Genomic DNA, 13,684 nt, shown 5'->3' with positions numbered 1-13,684 from the left:
CATAACTGTCATGAGCATGCTGGAACACTGCACGGAGTGTGGTCTACAGTACTTTGGCTGATGTGTTAGGGAGAGGAAGGGGATGGGGAGAGAGAGAGAGGGAGAGAGGGGGGGAGGGGGGAGGGAGAGATAAAGGGAGAGAGAGAGGGAGAGAGGGAGAAAGAGAGAGAGAGAGGTGGGGACAGAAGGAGAAAGGGAGAGGAGGAGAGGGGTCAGGGACAGAGGGAAAGAGAGAGAGAGAAGGACAGATGGGAAGGGGGAGGGAGAGGAGATGATAACACCGGAAGTGGAGGGGGCAGAGGGAGGGCAGAGAAGCCAGAGCCGGCAGATTTACACCTGGGTTTCTATAGCAGCCGAGATGGGCGAAGCCAAAGCCAGGGACCCAGAGCTCACTCCAGGCCTCCTGTGTGCTAGGCAGGTACCCAACACTTGAGAACACACCTGCTGCTCCCAGGTGTGCTTGGCAGGAGACGGAGGCGGAAGGAAGGCAAGAGTTAAATTCACAGTCTTGATATGGGAGGCAACCACGTGTGGTCATCTTAACCCCAACCTGCTCCCACCAAGGTTTATCTCCTTATTTAACAGAGAGCTAGAGAAAGCAGGGGGGCCAGGAGGAGGGAGACAGAAAAAGACCTTCCACCCCTGGTTCACTCAAATGGCTGAATCCAGGCTTCAGGAGTTCAATCTGGGTCTCCCATATGGGTACAGGGGCTCATGTGCATGGATCAGCTTCCACTGGCTTCCCACAGCAGCCAGCTATACTGGAAATGGAGCAGCTGGGATTTGAACCAATGTCTAAATGGAATGCTGACAGATGGATGCTGCTGTTGGCCGCCTAACCTACTGTGCCACAACGCCAGCATGTTAAGTGGTATCTTAACTACTCTTCCAAATATCCTCCCCACACTCACGCTCTCGGAAAGGAAGTCTGACTAAACTTATTCAACTACGATGTCCAAGCCACAAGTAAACGGTGTTCAAAAGTAAACAATAAACCACACATCTCATCAGATACTAAAGATTTAGGAACAAATAGATTATTCTGCAAATACCAACATGAAAAAGGCAATCTGCTAATAATTTAGTGAAGGAATAAAAATAAAAGGCAAAAACACATCTTAAAATCCGTATTAAATTCCATGTATTAATGCAACGATTCACTGAATAATCATTCTCATATAAAGTATTGCAATGATAAACACAAATAATAAAAACATTTACATACAAAAATTAAATTGAAAATAATACCTCTGAACTTTCCAAGAATTGTCTTAAATCAGGATCCTGCAGCAATGTTGGGTGTTTCACTGTTCTCTGAAGATACCTATTTCAGAGTAAAACTAGTTATTAGTTTATGTTAAAATGTATTCCAACAAATTAAAAACAAAAATACACACTACAGTTTAAAAATCATAAAACAGACTTTCAAAGTGCTTTATATACAATATTCATCTAACAGTATATTAAAAAAAGAAAACCTGATTCATACTCAAGGGAGCTAATGTAGTTCCACAAGAAACAAGCTTGCTTGAATATGACTGAACCCTTTGTTTATGAAATTCAGTTTACTATAGGCCTCTTCTATCAGTCTACAGCATATTAAGATTCTGATTAATCAGTTTTGACAAATGCTATTTTAGGAATAGCTACACCCATTGGTTCACGTGGAAGACAGGGCTGGAAACAGAACTGACCCAGCAATTGCAGCCACCAGCATGTGCACAAGCTGATTGGGGTGACAGACTGTGCTGGACCCTGTCCTGGCACGCACACCCAAGAATCAGGTCTGGGATCATTTCAGATGAAGAGATGATCACTTCAGATGAAGGGATTCCTCCCCAATCAAACTGCTGGACTCAGAACCCCAACCATGAAGAGAAGTGCAGGTTCCATGGCCTGACCACGGAGTGCATGTGTCAAAGCCGAGCCCCCTCAGAGGCTCAGATGGAGCAGTGGACAGCATATCCAGATGCACAGGGAGGATATGGCAGACCATAGGAACCTGCAGAGGACACCTGGTACCACAACAGAGGACGGAGAACAGAACAAACCAATCAACTACTCCAGCCAAGCGCTGGCAGTGAAAATCTGGGCAAATGGAGACTCTAAAGTGGACTATGTCAGCCAGTGGATTCTGGAGAGATTTCATCGTGCTTGGAATGGCAAGACTGGCGGCAATTCAGAACTGTAGGACTATCAAAATTACTCAAGCAGGACCCTTGGAGCATGCCCCACATCAGGGACCCTGGGATGGGTGGGAGGCTGGGTGGACCTTCTCCCTTTACCTCTTCCCTTACCCCAGATACAAAAAAAGAGAGAGACATAAAGAGAGAGATAGAAAGAATGGGCAAACAACGGTCTTACTACTTTCCTGTAGCCCTGACCCTTTGTGCCCTAATCAAATATGCAAAGATAAGATAAAGTGCCTGTATACACACACATGCAAGCAAAAAAGCACACATGGAAGCAGTCTTCAAACAATTCCCGGAAAACACATCTTATGAGCAACAACACATGAATTTCATGATCATTTTTCCGGTGAAATCAACTTTTTGTTTTTTTAAATTTTTAAAAAGGGTGTACATAATTTATTTATCTGAAAGGCAGAATTGCCATGACAAAGTAAAATAAAGAGATCTTCCATCTGCTGGTTCACTCCCCAAATGGCCACAGCAGCCCAGGCGGGGCCTGGCTTCCCACACCAGTGCAGGGGCCCAGATCTTCTCAGGGACATTAGCAGGAAGCCAGAACAGAAGTGGAGCAGCCTGGCGTGGAAGTGGAACTGCTGCCCACAGGAAATGCTGCCATTACAGGTGGTGGCTTAACACACAAAGCCACAGCATAGCCCTTCAATGTTTCTTTTAATTCAACTTTTCTATAAACTTATTAAAGTTCACTTGTTAAAATTAAACTAGCAATTACAAAATGATTTAAAAACAAAGATTATATTAATGCACAGCATATTACTATGTCAGAATATCAAAATATCTAAATATACATATGCATATGAGAGAAAAATTAAGATCAGAAGTTTACGGGTAAAAAAATTATAGAAAAAATAATAAGATTGTATAAAAGAACATGTGGAAAGAGGTGCAAGCAAAGACCCACTGAGGGAACACACAAACGCAGTGACTAGACCCTGCAAGACACGCTCAGAGCTGTTTTTCAGATTTGCTCCAAGCAAAGGCTTGTGATGACAAAAGAATCACAGAGGGCTTTCCAGCATCTAGACCCGACAGCAACAAACACGGAAACAGTGTCGGCTTAGAACTCAGCTGTAAGTGCTGATAATGAACGGATGCAAAAGTGGACTCTGGGTACCGAGCAGCATCCAGCAATCATCACCGAGCACTGTCCACCTGTCAGGGACTGTGAACTGGAATACATGAGTGAGCAAAACAGACCAAGATTCCCTTCGCTGGCACAGCTTGGGTCAATCATGTATAGCAAGTGAAGATTTAAATTTAATTTACTTGAAAGGCAAAGTTAGAGAAGCACAGGGAAAGAGAGACCGTTCTTCCATCTGCTGCTTCACTTGGCAAATGGCGTCAATGGTTACGGCTGTGCCAGGCCAGAGCTGGAGCCTGGAGCTTCTTCCAGGTATCCCAAGTGGACACATGGGCTCAAAGAGTGAGGGCCTCTTCCGTTGCTTTTCTATGCACATGAGCAGGGAGCTGGAGTGGAAATACAGCAGCCTAGTCTTGAACCAGTACCCATACGGGATGCTGGTATCACAAGTGACACCTAGTTGGTGGCAATTTAAATACTGTAAGGCAGAATGGCACCAGTGCTTAGAACAGGCTGTAGTGTTAAGGTGACACACAAAGTTAACTTGGAACAAACGGGGAGCCAGCCACGCAGGTATGTGGGGACAGGTATTCTAGACAGAGGATGAGGCAGGGGAAAGATTTTAAGGCTGGAAAATGCCAGAGAGTGTGAGAAGCAGGTCACGGTGGCCTCAGAGCAGCAGAAGCAGTCTGGAAAATGAGAGTCAACATTTAAGAATGATGCAAACGCAGAGCACCGTCCATGATAAGGACTTGACTTCTACTGAGTGAACTGAGCAGAAAGAACAACTGGATTGTTGTCCTACAAGGATAACTGATACTCAGAGTGAGGAAGCGCCAAGTAGAAAGGGAGAGGGTCGGCACAGAGAGAGAGAGGGCACCGCAGAAAGAGAGCGAGAGGGCCGGCATCCAGAACGAGGGGAAGCAGTGTGGAAAGAGCGAGGGCTGGCACCGAGAGGGATGGGACCAGCATGGGAGGGGCAGCAGAGTGGGGACTGGAATAGAGACAGTGAGAGGGCTGGTGTGGCAGTGTAGGTTAATCTGCTGTAGCACTGGCATCCCATACAGGCGCCAGTGTTTGTGTTTGTGTTTGTTGCACTTTTGATCCAGCTCCCTGTTAACAGCCTGAAAGCAGTGGAGGAAGGCCCAGGTCTTTGGGACCCTGCACCTGCTTGGGAGACCTGGAGGAAGCTCTTGGCTCTAAAGCTTTCGATGTGATCAGCTCTGGTCATTGAGGCCTTTCGGGGAGTAAACCAGCCAATGGAAGATCTTTCTCTCTGTAAAATCTATCAGAGAGAGAGAGAGACAGAGACACAGAGAGAGAAAGGTGTTAAACATGAAGACAGGGAGGCCAATTAGGTTGCTACTGTAGAAAAGAAGGGCCCTATGGACTCACTAGCATTCACTAGACTTAATGTAAGGCAAAAAGCTTGTTGGACAAATTAAATCACCTAGAACTGCTCCTTGCCTCCAAACTTCTTTTTTGTTTTTGTTTTTAAAGATTTATTTTTATTGGAAAGGCAGATATACAGAGAGAAACAGAGACAGAGAGGAAGATCTTCCGTCCGATGGTTCACTCCCCAAGTGACCACAACCACTGAAGCTGAGCAGATTCGAAGCCAGGAGCCAGAAGCTCTTCCATGTCTCCCATGTAGGCGCAGGATCCCAAGGCATTGGGCCGTCCTCGACCGCCTTCCCAGGCCACAAGCAGGGAGCTGGATGGGAAGCGGGGCCACCGGGATTAGAACCAGTGCCCATATGGGATCCTGGTGCATTCAAGGTGAGGACTTTAACCACTATGCTATCATCCCAGGCCCTCCAAACTCCTTAATGTGAAATCTAGCTTAAATATTTAGGCCCATCATCTGGATTTTTATATGTCTGTCACAAGCCCAATCCTGACACAATCAGGATTGTGACACACTTCAGAGATAAGAGTCATTTAAGTAGCCTGTTCACTGTTACACAACTCAATGCACACGCACTGCAGGTTTCAACTTCAAAGAGATTCTAAATCTTTTTTTAAAAAACTTATGTATTTTTATTGGAAAGTCAGACATAAAGAGGAGGAGACAGAGAGAAAGATCTTCCATCCAATGATTCACTCCCCAAGCAGCCGCAATGGCCAGAGCTGCACTAATCCAGAGCCAGGAACCAGGAGCCTCTTCCGGATCTCCCACGCGGGTGCAGGGTGCCAAGGCTTTTGGCCGTCCTCAACTGCTTTCCCAGGCCACAAGCAGGGAGCTGGATGGGAAGTAGGGCTGCTGGGACTCAAACCTAAGCCCTCATGGGATCCTGGTTGGTACAAGGCAATGACTTCAGCCACTATGCTACCGCGCCGGGCCTGGGATTTTCAGTCTCGTACACTGTCATTATGGTCCTCTACGTTTCCTGGTTTATACTGGTTTATACTGGTTTATACCTGCAGAGTGCACACGTGCGTATAAGACATATCAGTATTATCTCAGCAGAAGACGTCAAGTGCTAAGACAACCACAAGCCCTCTTGGCTTCTCCCCTGGAAGCAGTGCGGCTGACCTCACACCGAATGGAGCATGGGGCACCAGAGCACTGGATGACTTCCTTTCTCTTCCTAGTTTTTATAGCAGATATTTAGCATTTCATTTAAGTTCAGCATTTGGGGGCCCAGTGCCGTAGCCTAGCACCTAAAGCCCTTGCTTTGCATGCACCGGGATCCCATATGGGTGTGGGTTTGTGTCCTGGCAGCCCTGCGGTAAAGCAGTTGAGGATGGCCCCAAATCTGGAGACCTGTGCTCACATGGAAATCTGGAAGAGGCTCCTGGCTTCAGATCGGCGCAGCTCCGGCTTTGTGCCCACCTGGGGAATGAATCAGTGGACAGAAGATCTTCCTCTCTGTCTCTTCTCTCTGTATATTTGACTTTCCCATAAAAATAAATCTAAAAAAAATTATGAATGAATTACAAAGTCATAAAAAAGGATCAGCATTTGGAATCTCTAAGCTGAACAAACATGTAAATGAACACATAAATGAGAATCCCAGCATCAGTAAATTCATAGGCGGCCACTTCCCCGAGCCACAGATCCAGCCGGGTTTGGGACCTACAGACAGGCCTGTCCTGATACTCAAATAGATACGAACGCCATAGAAAAAGAACTTTAGAAACGTTGGCTGTATGGAAGGGTAAGGGACACACAGCTTTAAACTAAGAAATACACACTTTTAAGATTATATTAAAAATATGCACGGGGGCCTGGTGCGGTGTTGCCTAGCGGCTGAAGTCCTCGCCTTGAGCGAGCTGGGATCCTATATGGGCACCGGTTCTAATCCTGGCAGCTCCACTTCCCATCCAGCTCCCTGCTTGTGACCTGGGAGGGCAGTGGAGGACGGCCCAAAGCCTTGGGACCCTGCACTCACGTGGGAGACCTGGAGGAGGCTCCTGGCTCCTGGTTTTAGATCGGTGCAGCACCGGTTGTTTCGGTCACTTGGGGAGTGAATCATCAGGCAGAAGATCTTTCTCTGCCTCTGTTCCTCTCTGTATATCTGCCTTTCCAATAAAAATAAAATAAATCTTAAAAAAAAAAACAATATGCACAGAAACTAAAACTAGCCAAAATTGGAGAAAAGGAATTACAGAAAAACTAAATAATTTATTGTAGCTCTTCTCTTTCTAAACCTTTATGTCAACATTTTTAGTCATTTTTTTTCTAATTGAAAATGAACTTCTCCTTCATATTAGTTTTTTAGTACTGAAAATTCCACTAAGCTAGCATTTCACAAGTGACATTTTTTAGTAAAAACAAGATTATTCACACATACACAGTAGATCAAGCGCCAACATAGTCCCTTAACTCTCTTTCGCACTGTAAGACTCTATAGGAAGCACTCGGTGATGCAGTGCGGGCAGAAGCTAAGGCGGAATCAGATGACGTGTCCTTGGTACAATCAATCTTCATCAAGTTTCTCAGCAAGCATGTCACTTGAAATACTTCAGATTTACTCAGAGAAAACCAAGATTTGAAAGCTCTGTGCAAGTTGCTCAGCCAGGAAGGACTAAGTGAAGCCAAGGCAGAGTAGTGTCTATTTTTATCCTTCAAAATATCCCGTGGCTGACTGCTCATGCAACAAGACCCAATCTAACGCCTACCCTACAATGGTCTTGACATAACTTACGTCCTTGACTGGGCAACGTCTCAGTCCTACAGTCACAACCTGTTCAATTGCTTCTAGTGGGAGATTTCTTTTCAGCTGCAAATTCTATAGGCTTTGTTACTGCACTTGTCCAAAGCTGACTTTACTGTTGACACTTCCTTAAAATACAAACAATTCAGTGCTAAGACAAGAAATAAGCTGTCTGAGTGTTAAAAAAAACATGTGCCATTGAGATACACATAATTTCCCCAAACCTTTTCTACCCAACACAACTACTGATTTTAGGCCAGAAGAAAATAAAAGTTAAAAGCAACTATTGGCGCGCAGTGAAGTCTGGCAGCCAGCATTACCTTTCCAGAGCTGCTCTCCGTTTCTCAACAAACTCGGTGGATGATGAATCTTCTTTACCCACTTTGACCTTGGTCATACCTTTGAAGAAATTGGATGACATCTTACGTACCTAACATATGTAAATAGCCTTGAAGAACATTTCTTCGTAATTCAAAATACATTTTGAAATTGGCAAAAACAAACAAACCAAAAACCTCCTAAATTTTGAGCTGATATCCAACTAAAACAGAACCTTTTGAGCAATTAAATCTCATGATATGTTAGCATGTCAACCTGGTACATACTTAAAACATGAGAGTACAGATGAGGCAGAAACTCAAAGTGTGTTTGGAATGTACTCCTTGCTTCTGTAAAAGCTTATTTGTTGTTGCTTACATTTTACATTCCTGATATATTCTGTTTACAGCTCAATATGGATAACTGAATTCCAAATTAGCAAATTTAACTTCAATGAACATTTTCATCATCCTCACATTTCTTTTCAGAATGTATTCTGTGAAATGAAGTATTGACACAAGCTACAGCAAGAAGTAACTTGAAAACCTGCTGCTAAGAAACTAGCCTCAAAGGACCACGCATGATCCTTACTCATTAGCTGTCCAGAACAGACAGATCCAGGGAGAAAAAAGTTAGTGATGGCCTGCGGCTGGAAGGGATGTGTGAACTAGAGGACAACCAGGGGTGAGGGCCAAGGGCACTGTGAGGCCCCCTACTACCCCCTCCGTTTTGCTTGAAGAAAAAAAAAAACAAGGCACGTTTGACTCGCGAAGAGTTGCAAAACGAAAAAAAACAAAAAAGAGAAAAGATAAAAAAAAAAAACAAAAGGACAGCAAAACAAAAAAATAAGAGAACACACACCCAGGCCAACTTAAAGGCCGGAGGTGGGGTCTGGGCGTGAAGCCAAGAGTTGCACACTATCAGCCCCCTGCTGCCCTGACTTCCCTGCGCCTGCAGGTTCGATTCTCAGGTGGCTGCAATGGCAACAGCTGACGCAGGCAAAAGCCAGGCGTTCCAGCTGGGTCTCCCACATAGGTAACAGGGGTCTCCAAGTTACTGAGACACTGTCTGCTGCTTTTCCCAGACCTTTAGCAAGGGAGCAGCTGAGATACAAACCAGGGGCAACATGGCACACAGGTACCACAGGTTGTAGCTGTACCTGATACGCCAACCCACTGTGTCCCTTTTTAGAGTAACAAGAACAATGTATATTGATTGTAGTAATGTATATTGAATTCTAAAGAGAAAAAAAACTGTTGAAGTTATGCTTCAAGTGAGTGCATTATATCCCAATAAAGTTTGTATAAGTGGATTGCATAAATACATAACAGCTACTAATGCTTGATTCAACAAAATCCATCAAGACATTTTAGATACCTAAAATTGTCTAAACTGAATCACCAAATACTGCCGGCATGTCAATTATTACACATACAGTTTCCCAGGAGAAAAAAAAAAATCTTCGGTCTTACCCCCTCCTACCATGTCTGGGAAGGCGGGGCTTGGCACCTGTCCCGGGGAGACCAGACAGAGTCTGGTTCTCAGCTTTGGCCTGGACCTGTCTTGGCCACTGAGACCATTTGGGGAGTGAACCAGTAGATCAAAGCTCTCTCTCTCCCTCTAATTCTGCACTGCAAATAAATGCAGTTACAGATTAAGCTACTGCCTGTGATGCCAACATCCACACAGGTGCCACTTCCAGATGCTTCATTTCCAATCCAGCTTCCTATTTGTTTTAAACATTACACTGATGTAGAAAATAAACTAAGGTGATTTCAAGCAGTTCTTATAAGAGCAGAGAAAGACTAAATTTTCTTTTTGGACATTAGGCAGTAAGGGATCCTTTTCATCACGTACTGGGGTGTCTGCTTTGAGTTTAAGCTCCACTTCGGATCGCTTCCTGCTAACACACAGCCCGGAAAATAGCAGACGTTGGCACAAATCCCGGGATTCCTGACAACCCACCCCGATTAACTAGCTCCTGACGTCTGCCTGTCCTGGCCGTGACTCTGGGCATCTGAGGAGTGAACCTGCAGATCTGCTTCAAATAAAGCGAAATCAAAGAAAGAAAAAAAAAGTTGGTATCTTCTTAGTGTGATTCATTAAAAAGGTATTCCAATGATGCTAAAAGTTTAGGATTTCCAAAGGCTTTAGATTTGGTAAACTTTCCACCATTACTTAACCTTGTTGTATTATAACCTTAGATGTCAAAAAAAATCAACCTATTAACTACATACTCTTCAGCACACGATTATTATGAATGGAATATTTAAGTTCAGTGACTCTAGACATTATGAGATGTCAACAGTGAAGGATTATGGTTAAACAGGAGTAACAAAAACTCATTTTTAAATTCATGCTTACCTACTATACTCTTTTCCGGAGCTGGTGGCACAATGTAACCAACATGCAAATATTTGCTTGCTAATTTGCTGTGCAAACCAAGAAAGTCACTGAATCTTCTTTTAACTGAAAATTCACTCTTACTGAACATGGAAAGAGAAGTCTACAAACGAAGAAAAAGTATTTCAGATTCTGTGCAGAAGCTATGATTTAGAAGATACCATTAGATGAAACTGTAAACATAAAACTTGCATACATACCAGCAGTCTACTCTGCAAATATAACGGCAGCGTCTAATGTTATGTGCAAATATCCAATCAGTAAGAAACTTTAAATCAGATTTTTTAAAAAACAAAAACTTAGGAAAATAGAAAGTGTTTTCTTTACATTCTTGATTGACATTCATTGATTGTCCTTTCTTGGCATAAGGCCTGACATCCCACAGCAGGGCTGCTTCTCTGGACTCTGCAGAGCAGAGGGTCTACAAGCCTTCTGACCTCACAGTGGCATCTTAACTAGAAATCCTGACCTCCACTCCCAATCTTCCTAAAATAAACTCTCAACTGTCTCACAGCCTTGTGCGAACCCAATGGCTCTCTCCTGTAACTACAAAACCCCCAGGCCCTCAGTGTGGCTGCTCACGACACATTCCCACACCGCTGCCCAGCAGTTCTGTCCACACCACTTCTCAAGAGACCCCAGAAAGCAAAGAGCTTACTGACCAGTGACTTTACACACGTGAACCCCTGGCTTCACACTGTTCTCCAGATTTCCTATCTTTTCCTAACCACATTCCCTTGGTCCTGACACTACTGTCCCCGGCAGCTCTTTGGGGCTCTTCCGGTCTAGGTTAAGTCCCCTGCTGAGCACTCCCACAGGATGATGTGGTGGTACCCTCCAGAAAGGGAGTGCTGACTTCGGCTGAAACGTCCCCACAGCCTCTATCAGAGTCAGGAAGGGAACAAACGCTCACCTTTGTTGTTACTCTGTAAGCCATGTAAGCATTCATGCCGTCACCTACCAGAGAAGTTACATGTCATTAGAATCCACATGTTACACAGAGAAAAACAGCACACAAACCTATTTTTAAAAAGTACAAAGCACAATAAATAGGACTCACCAACTTTCTCTGGATCTGATACACCAATTTCTATATCAAAAATATCCCCATTTGTTTCTTCTTCAATCTGGAAGAATGCAATTATTTTTATTTTAGGGAAGATTCCAATTTATATTACTGTCATAACACTAGTAATTATGATTTACTATCTCCTATCGATAACTTTCACAATATAATTTTAAAAATTAGTATCTAGTTGTGAAAAAAATAGCAAAAACTCATATTTTCCAAGTATTAAAAAAAAAAAAGTTACATAAAGACAACAGAATAATGATCTTCTTGTAAAGTAATAGAAAATTTTGTATTCTCGCAGCTCTTCAGATCTATAAAAAAATGTTATGGGTGCTGAATGATTCTTAGCAAATTTTCTCTAATACTTAATCTTAGGATTTAGATTAAAAGAACTCCATAGTAACTTTTGATATTAGTATTTTTATAGTCCTTTCCACTTCAATAACAAGAAGTCATTATTTTAAGCAGTTTTTTTTTTTTTTTAATTCTTGCAGAAGTTACTGTACTAGAAAGCAACCTTGGCGTGACAAGTTCTCTAGTTACTAACAAGCATAAGTGCACAAAGGTCAGTTAAAAGATCAGGAAACAGGAGTTAACGCCACAAGAAACAAGACATCTCCAATATTAGCTGCATGTGAAAGCTGCTGTTATCCTGAGGTCGCAAATGACAAACATCTTGGCTTAAGAAGGCAAAGGGTGGGCCTGGTGCCATGGCCTAGCAGCTAAAGTCGTCTCCTTGAATGCTCTAGGATTCCATATGGGCGCCAGTTCCAATCCTGGCCGCCCCGCTTCCCATCCAGCGTCCTACTTGTGGCCTGGGAAAGCAGTCAAGGACGGCCCAAAGCCTTGAGACCCTGCACCCATGTGGGAGACCTGGAAGAGCTTCTAGCTCCTGGCTTCGGATTGGCGCAGCACTGGCCGTTGAGGTCACTTGGGGAGTGAATCATCGGACGGAAGATCTTCTTCTCTGTCTCTCCTCCTCTCTGTATATCTGACTTTCCAATAAAAATTTAAAAAATAAATCTTAAAAAAAAAAAAGAAGGCAAAGTGTTAAGAAATAGTCCTAGAACCTAACTTTTTCAGTCCAACACTCTTCACCCAAAATGTCTGAGAGGTGTTGATTAGTAACGACAAACAAGAAAGTAACCAGATACCAGCTACACATGGATTCGGAATGCAACTGTCCCCTACCTCCTCCCTGGACCTGTCGAAGATCACAGGAGCAGATATGCTCTTGGATTCAATTCTCGGAGCAATGAGTGCGGTGGGCGTGACGGGAGTGACTGCAGGAGAAGGCTCTGAGGACAGGACAGGTTCCCGCTCTGGGCTGTCCAAAGACACTTCTTCTGTGGCTTCTAGATACAGAATCAACAAGTTAGCTACGAACACTGGCAGCATTTTGGACTGTTCCGAACAATGACGAATCATGAAAATATCCTCATACTACTCACATAAAGCAAGACAGCACATAAAGTAATCATTACAAAACGAAACTATGAATTGTACCTCTAGTTGTTTATCATAACTTCTAGACCAACAAAACTCTGGTTGGTTTTATTAAGAATTCTTTTAAAAGTTTAATTATCTATACAAATGGAAAGAATCTATTCTGAGAGAAAAGGAAAGATGAAGATAATTTCACACACCAACTGTGTTGGAATTTGTAATATATCTTACACTTTCAGTAACTTACCTTCCAAATATTTTTTAGGCTAACATTACAATCGTTTTTATCTACCAAACACAAATTTGACAGTGGAAGGCTGCCAGAACTATTCCAAGTAGGATTGTAACCAGTTGTGAAAAAGTCAGGAAGTTAGTAATCTAAAGCAAGTCGTTGCCAAAGATTACTGGATATTAGTTGAAAACACAAATATGACACAAAGCAAACAGGTGTTTAGGTTTTAATTTAAAATGCTCAATCACTTGAATAATACAAAATCAAGTATATTTAAGCCAAATCAATAAACCAGATTTTCTACAGGCTATTTAACACTGTACTAAGCGCAAGGGAGAAACACAAAGAAATGTAAAATATCATACCTGCCCTCAGGGAGCTTATAATCTAGTTGAGAAAACAAGACATGTGGAATGTTAAATGAGAATACAGACTTCAGAGAATAAAAAAGAATGCTGCAAGACATTTATTTACTATACAAACCACAGAACACACTAAAATCTGAGTTAAAATGGAAGATAATACTTTGGGCTTGAAAAATTAAGGAACAGATTACAATACTCATTTGAAAAGATGCATTCAGGCAGAAAAGACACAGAGACTTCCACAAGAATGGAGTAACAGCAGAGAAGAAGGCAGTCAGGGAAGTTAACATGACAGTGCCTCCGACGGGCGGCAGCGTGCTGCTGGCTGGCAGGAACAGTACCAGGAAAGGGCAGGCAGCCCTGAGGAGGAAGCCAGGTTCTGAGATGGCACATCCCT

General features: G+C 43.2%; 1 protein-coding gene across 2 annotated transcripts in view; it reads right to left on the bottom strand.

Moving 5' to 3' along the window:
- SNX2 (sorting nexin 2) overlaps nucleotides 1-13,684 on the bottom strand; it is a 40,566-nt gene that overhangs the window by 11,708 nt on the left and 15,174 nt on the right. For both annotated transcript variants that reach the window (XM_040967924.1, XM_040967999.1), the window contains exons 3-8: nucleotides 12,436-12,599; nucleotides 11,233-11,299; nucleotides 11,086-11,129; nucleotides 10,134-10,275; nucleotides 7,772-7,850; nucleotides 1,249-1,324 (exon numbers count right to left, since the gene is read on the bottom strand). In XM_040967924.1, the coding sequence (XP_040823858.1) occupies nucleotides 1,249-1,324; nucleotides 7,772-7,850; nucleotides 10,134-10,275; nucleotides 11,086-11,129; nucleotides 11,233-11,299; nucleotides 12,436-12,599 (572 nt within the window). The remainder of the gene's footprint in view (nucleotides 1-1,248; nucleotides 1,325-7,771; nucleotides 7,851-10,133; nucleotides 10,276-11,085; nucleotides 11,130-11,232; nucleotides 11,300-12,435; nucleotides 12,600-13,684) is intronic.

Source organism: Ochotona curzoniae, unplaced genomic scaffold (genome assembly GCF_017591425.1).
Source record: "Ochotona curzoniae isolate NIBS_2020 unplaced genomic scaffold, NIBS_Ocur_1.0 contig_1, whole genome shotgun sequence".
NCBI lineage: Eukaryota > Metazoa > Chordata > Mammalia > Lagomorpha > Ochotonidae > Ochotona > Ochotona curzoniae.
Note: the sequence above shows the minus strand (reverse complement) of the source record. Positions and strands in the feature narration are given on the sequence as shown.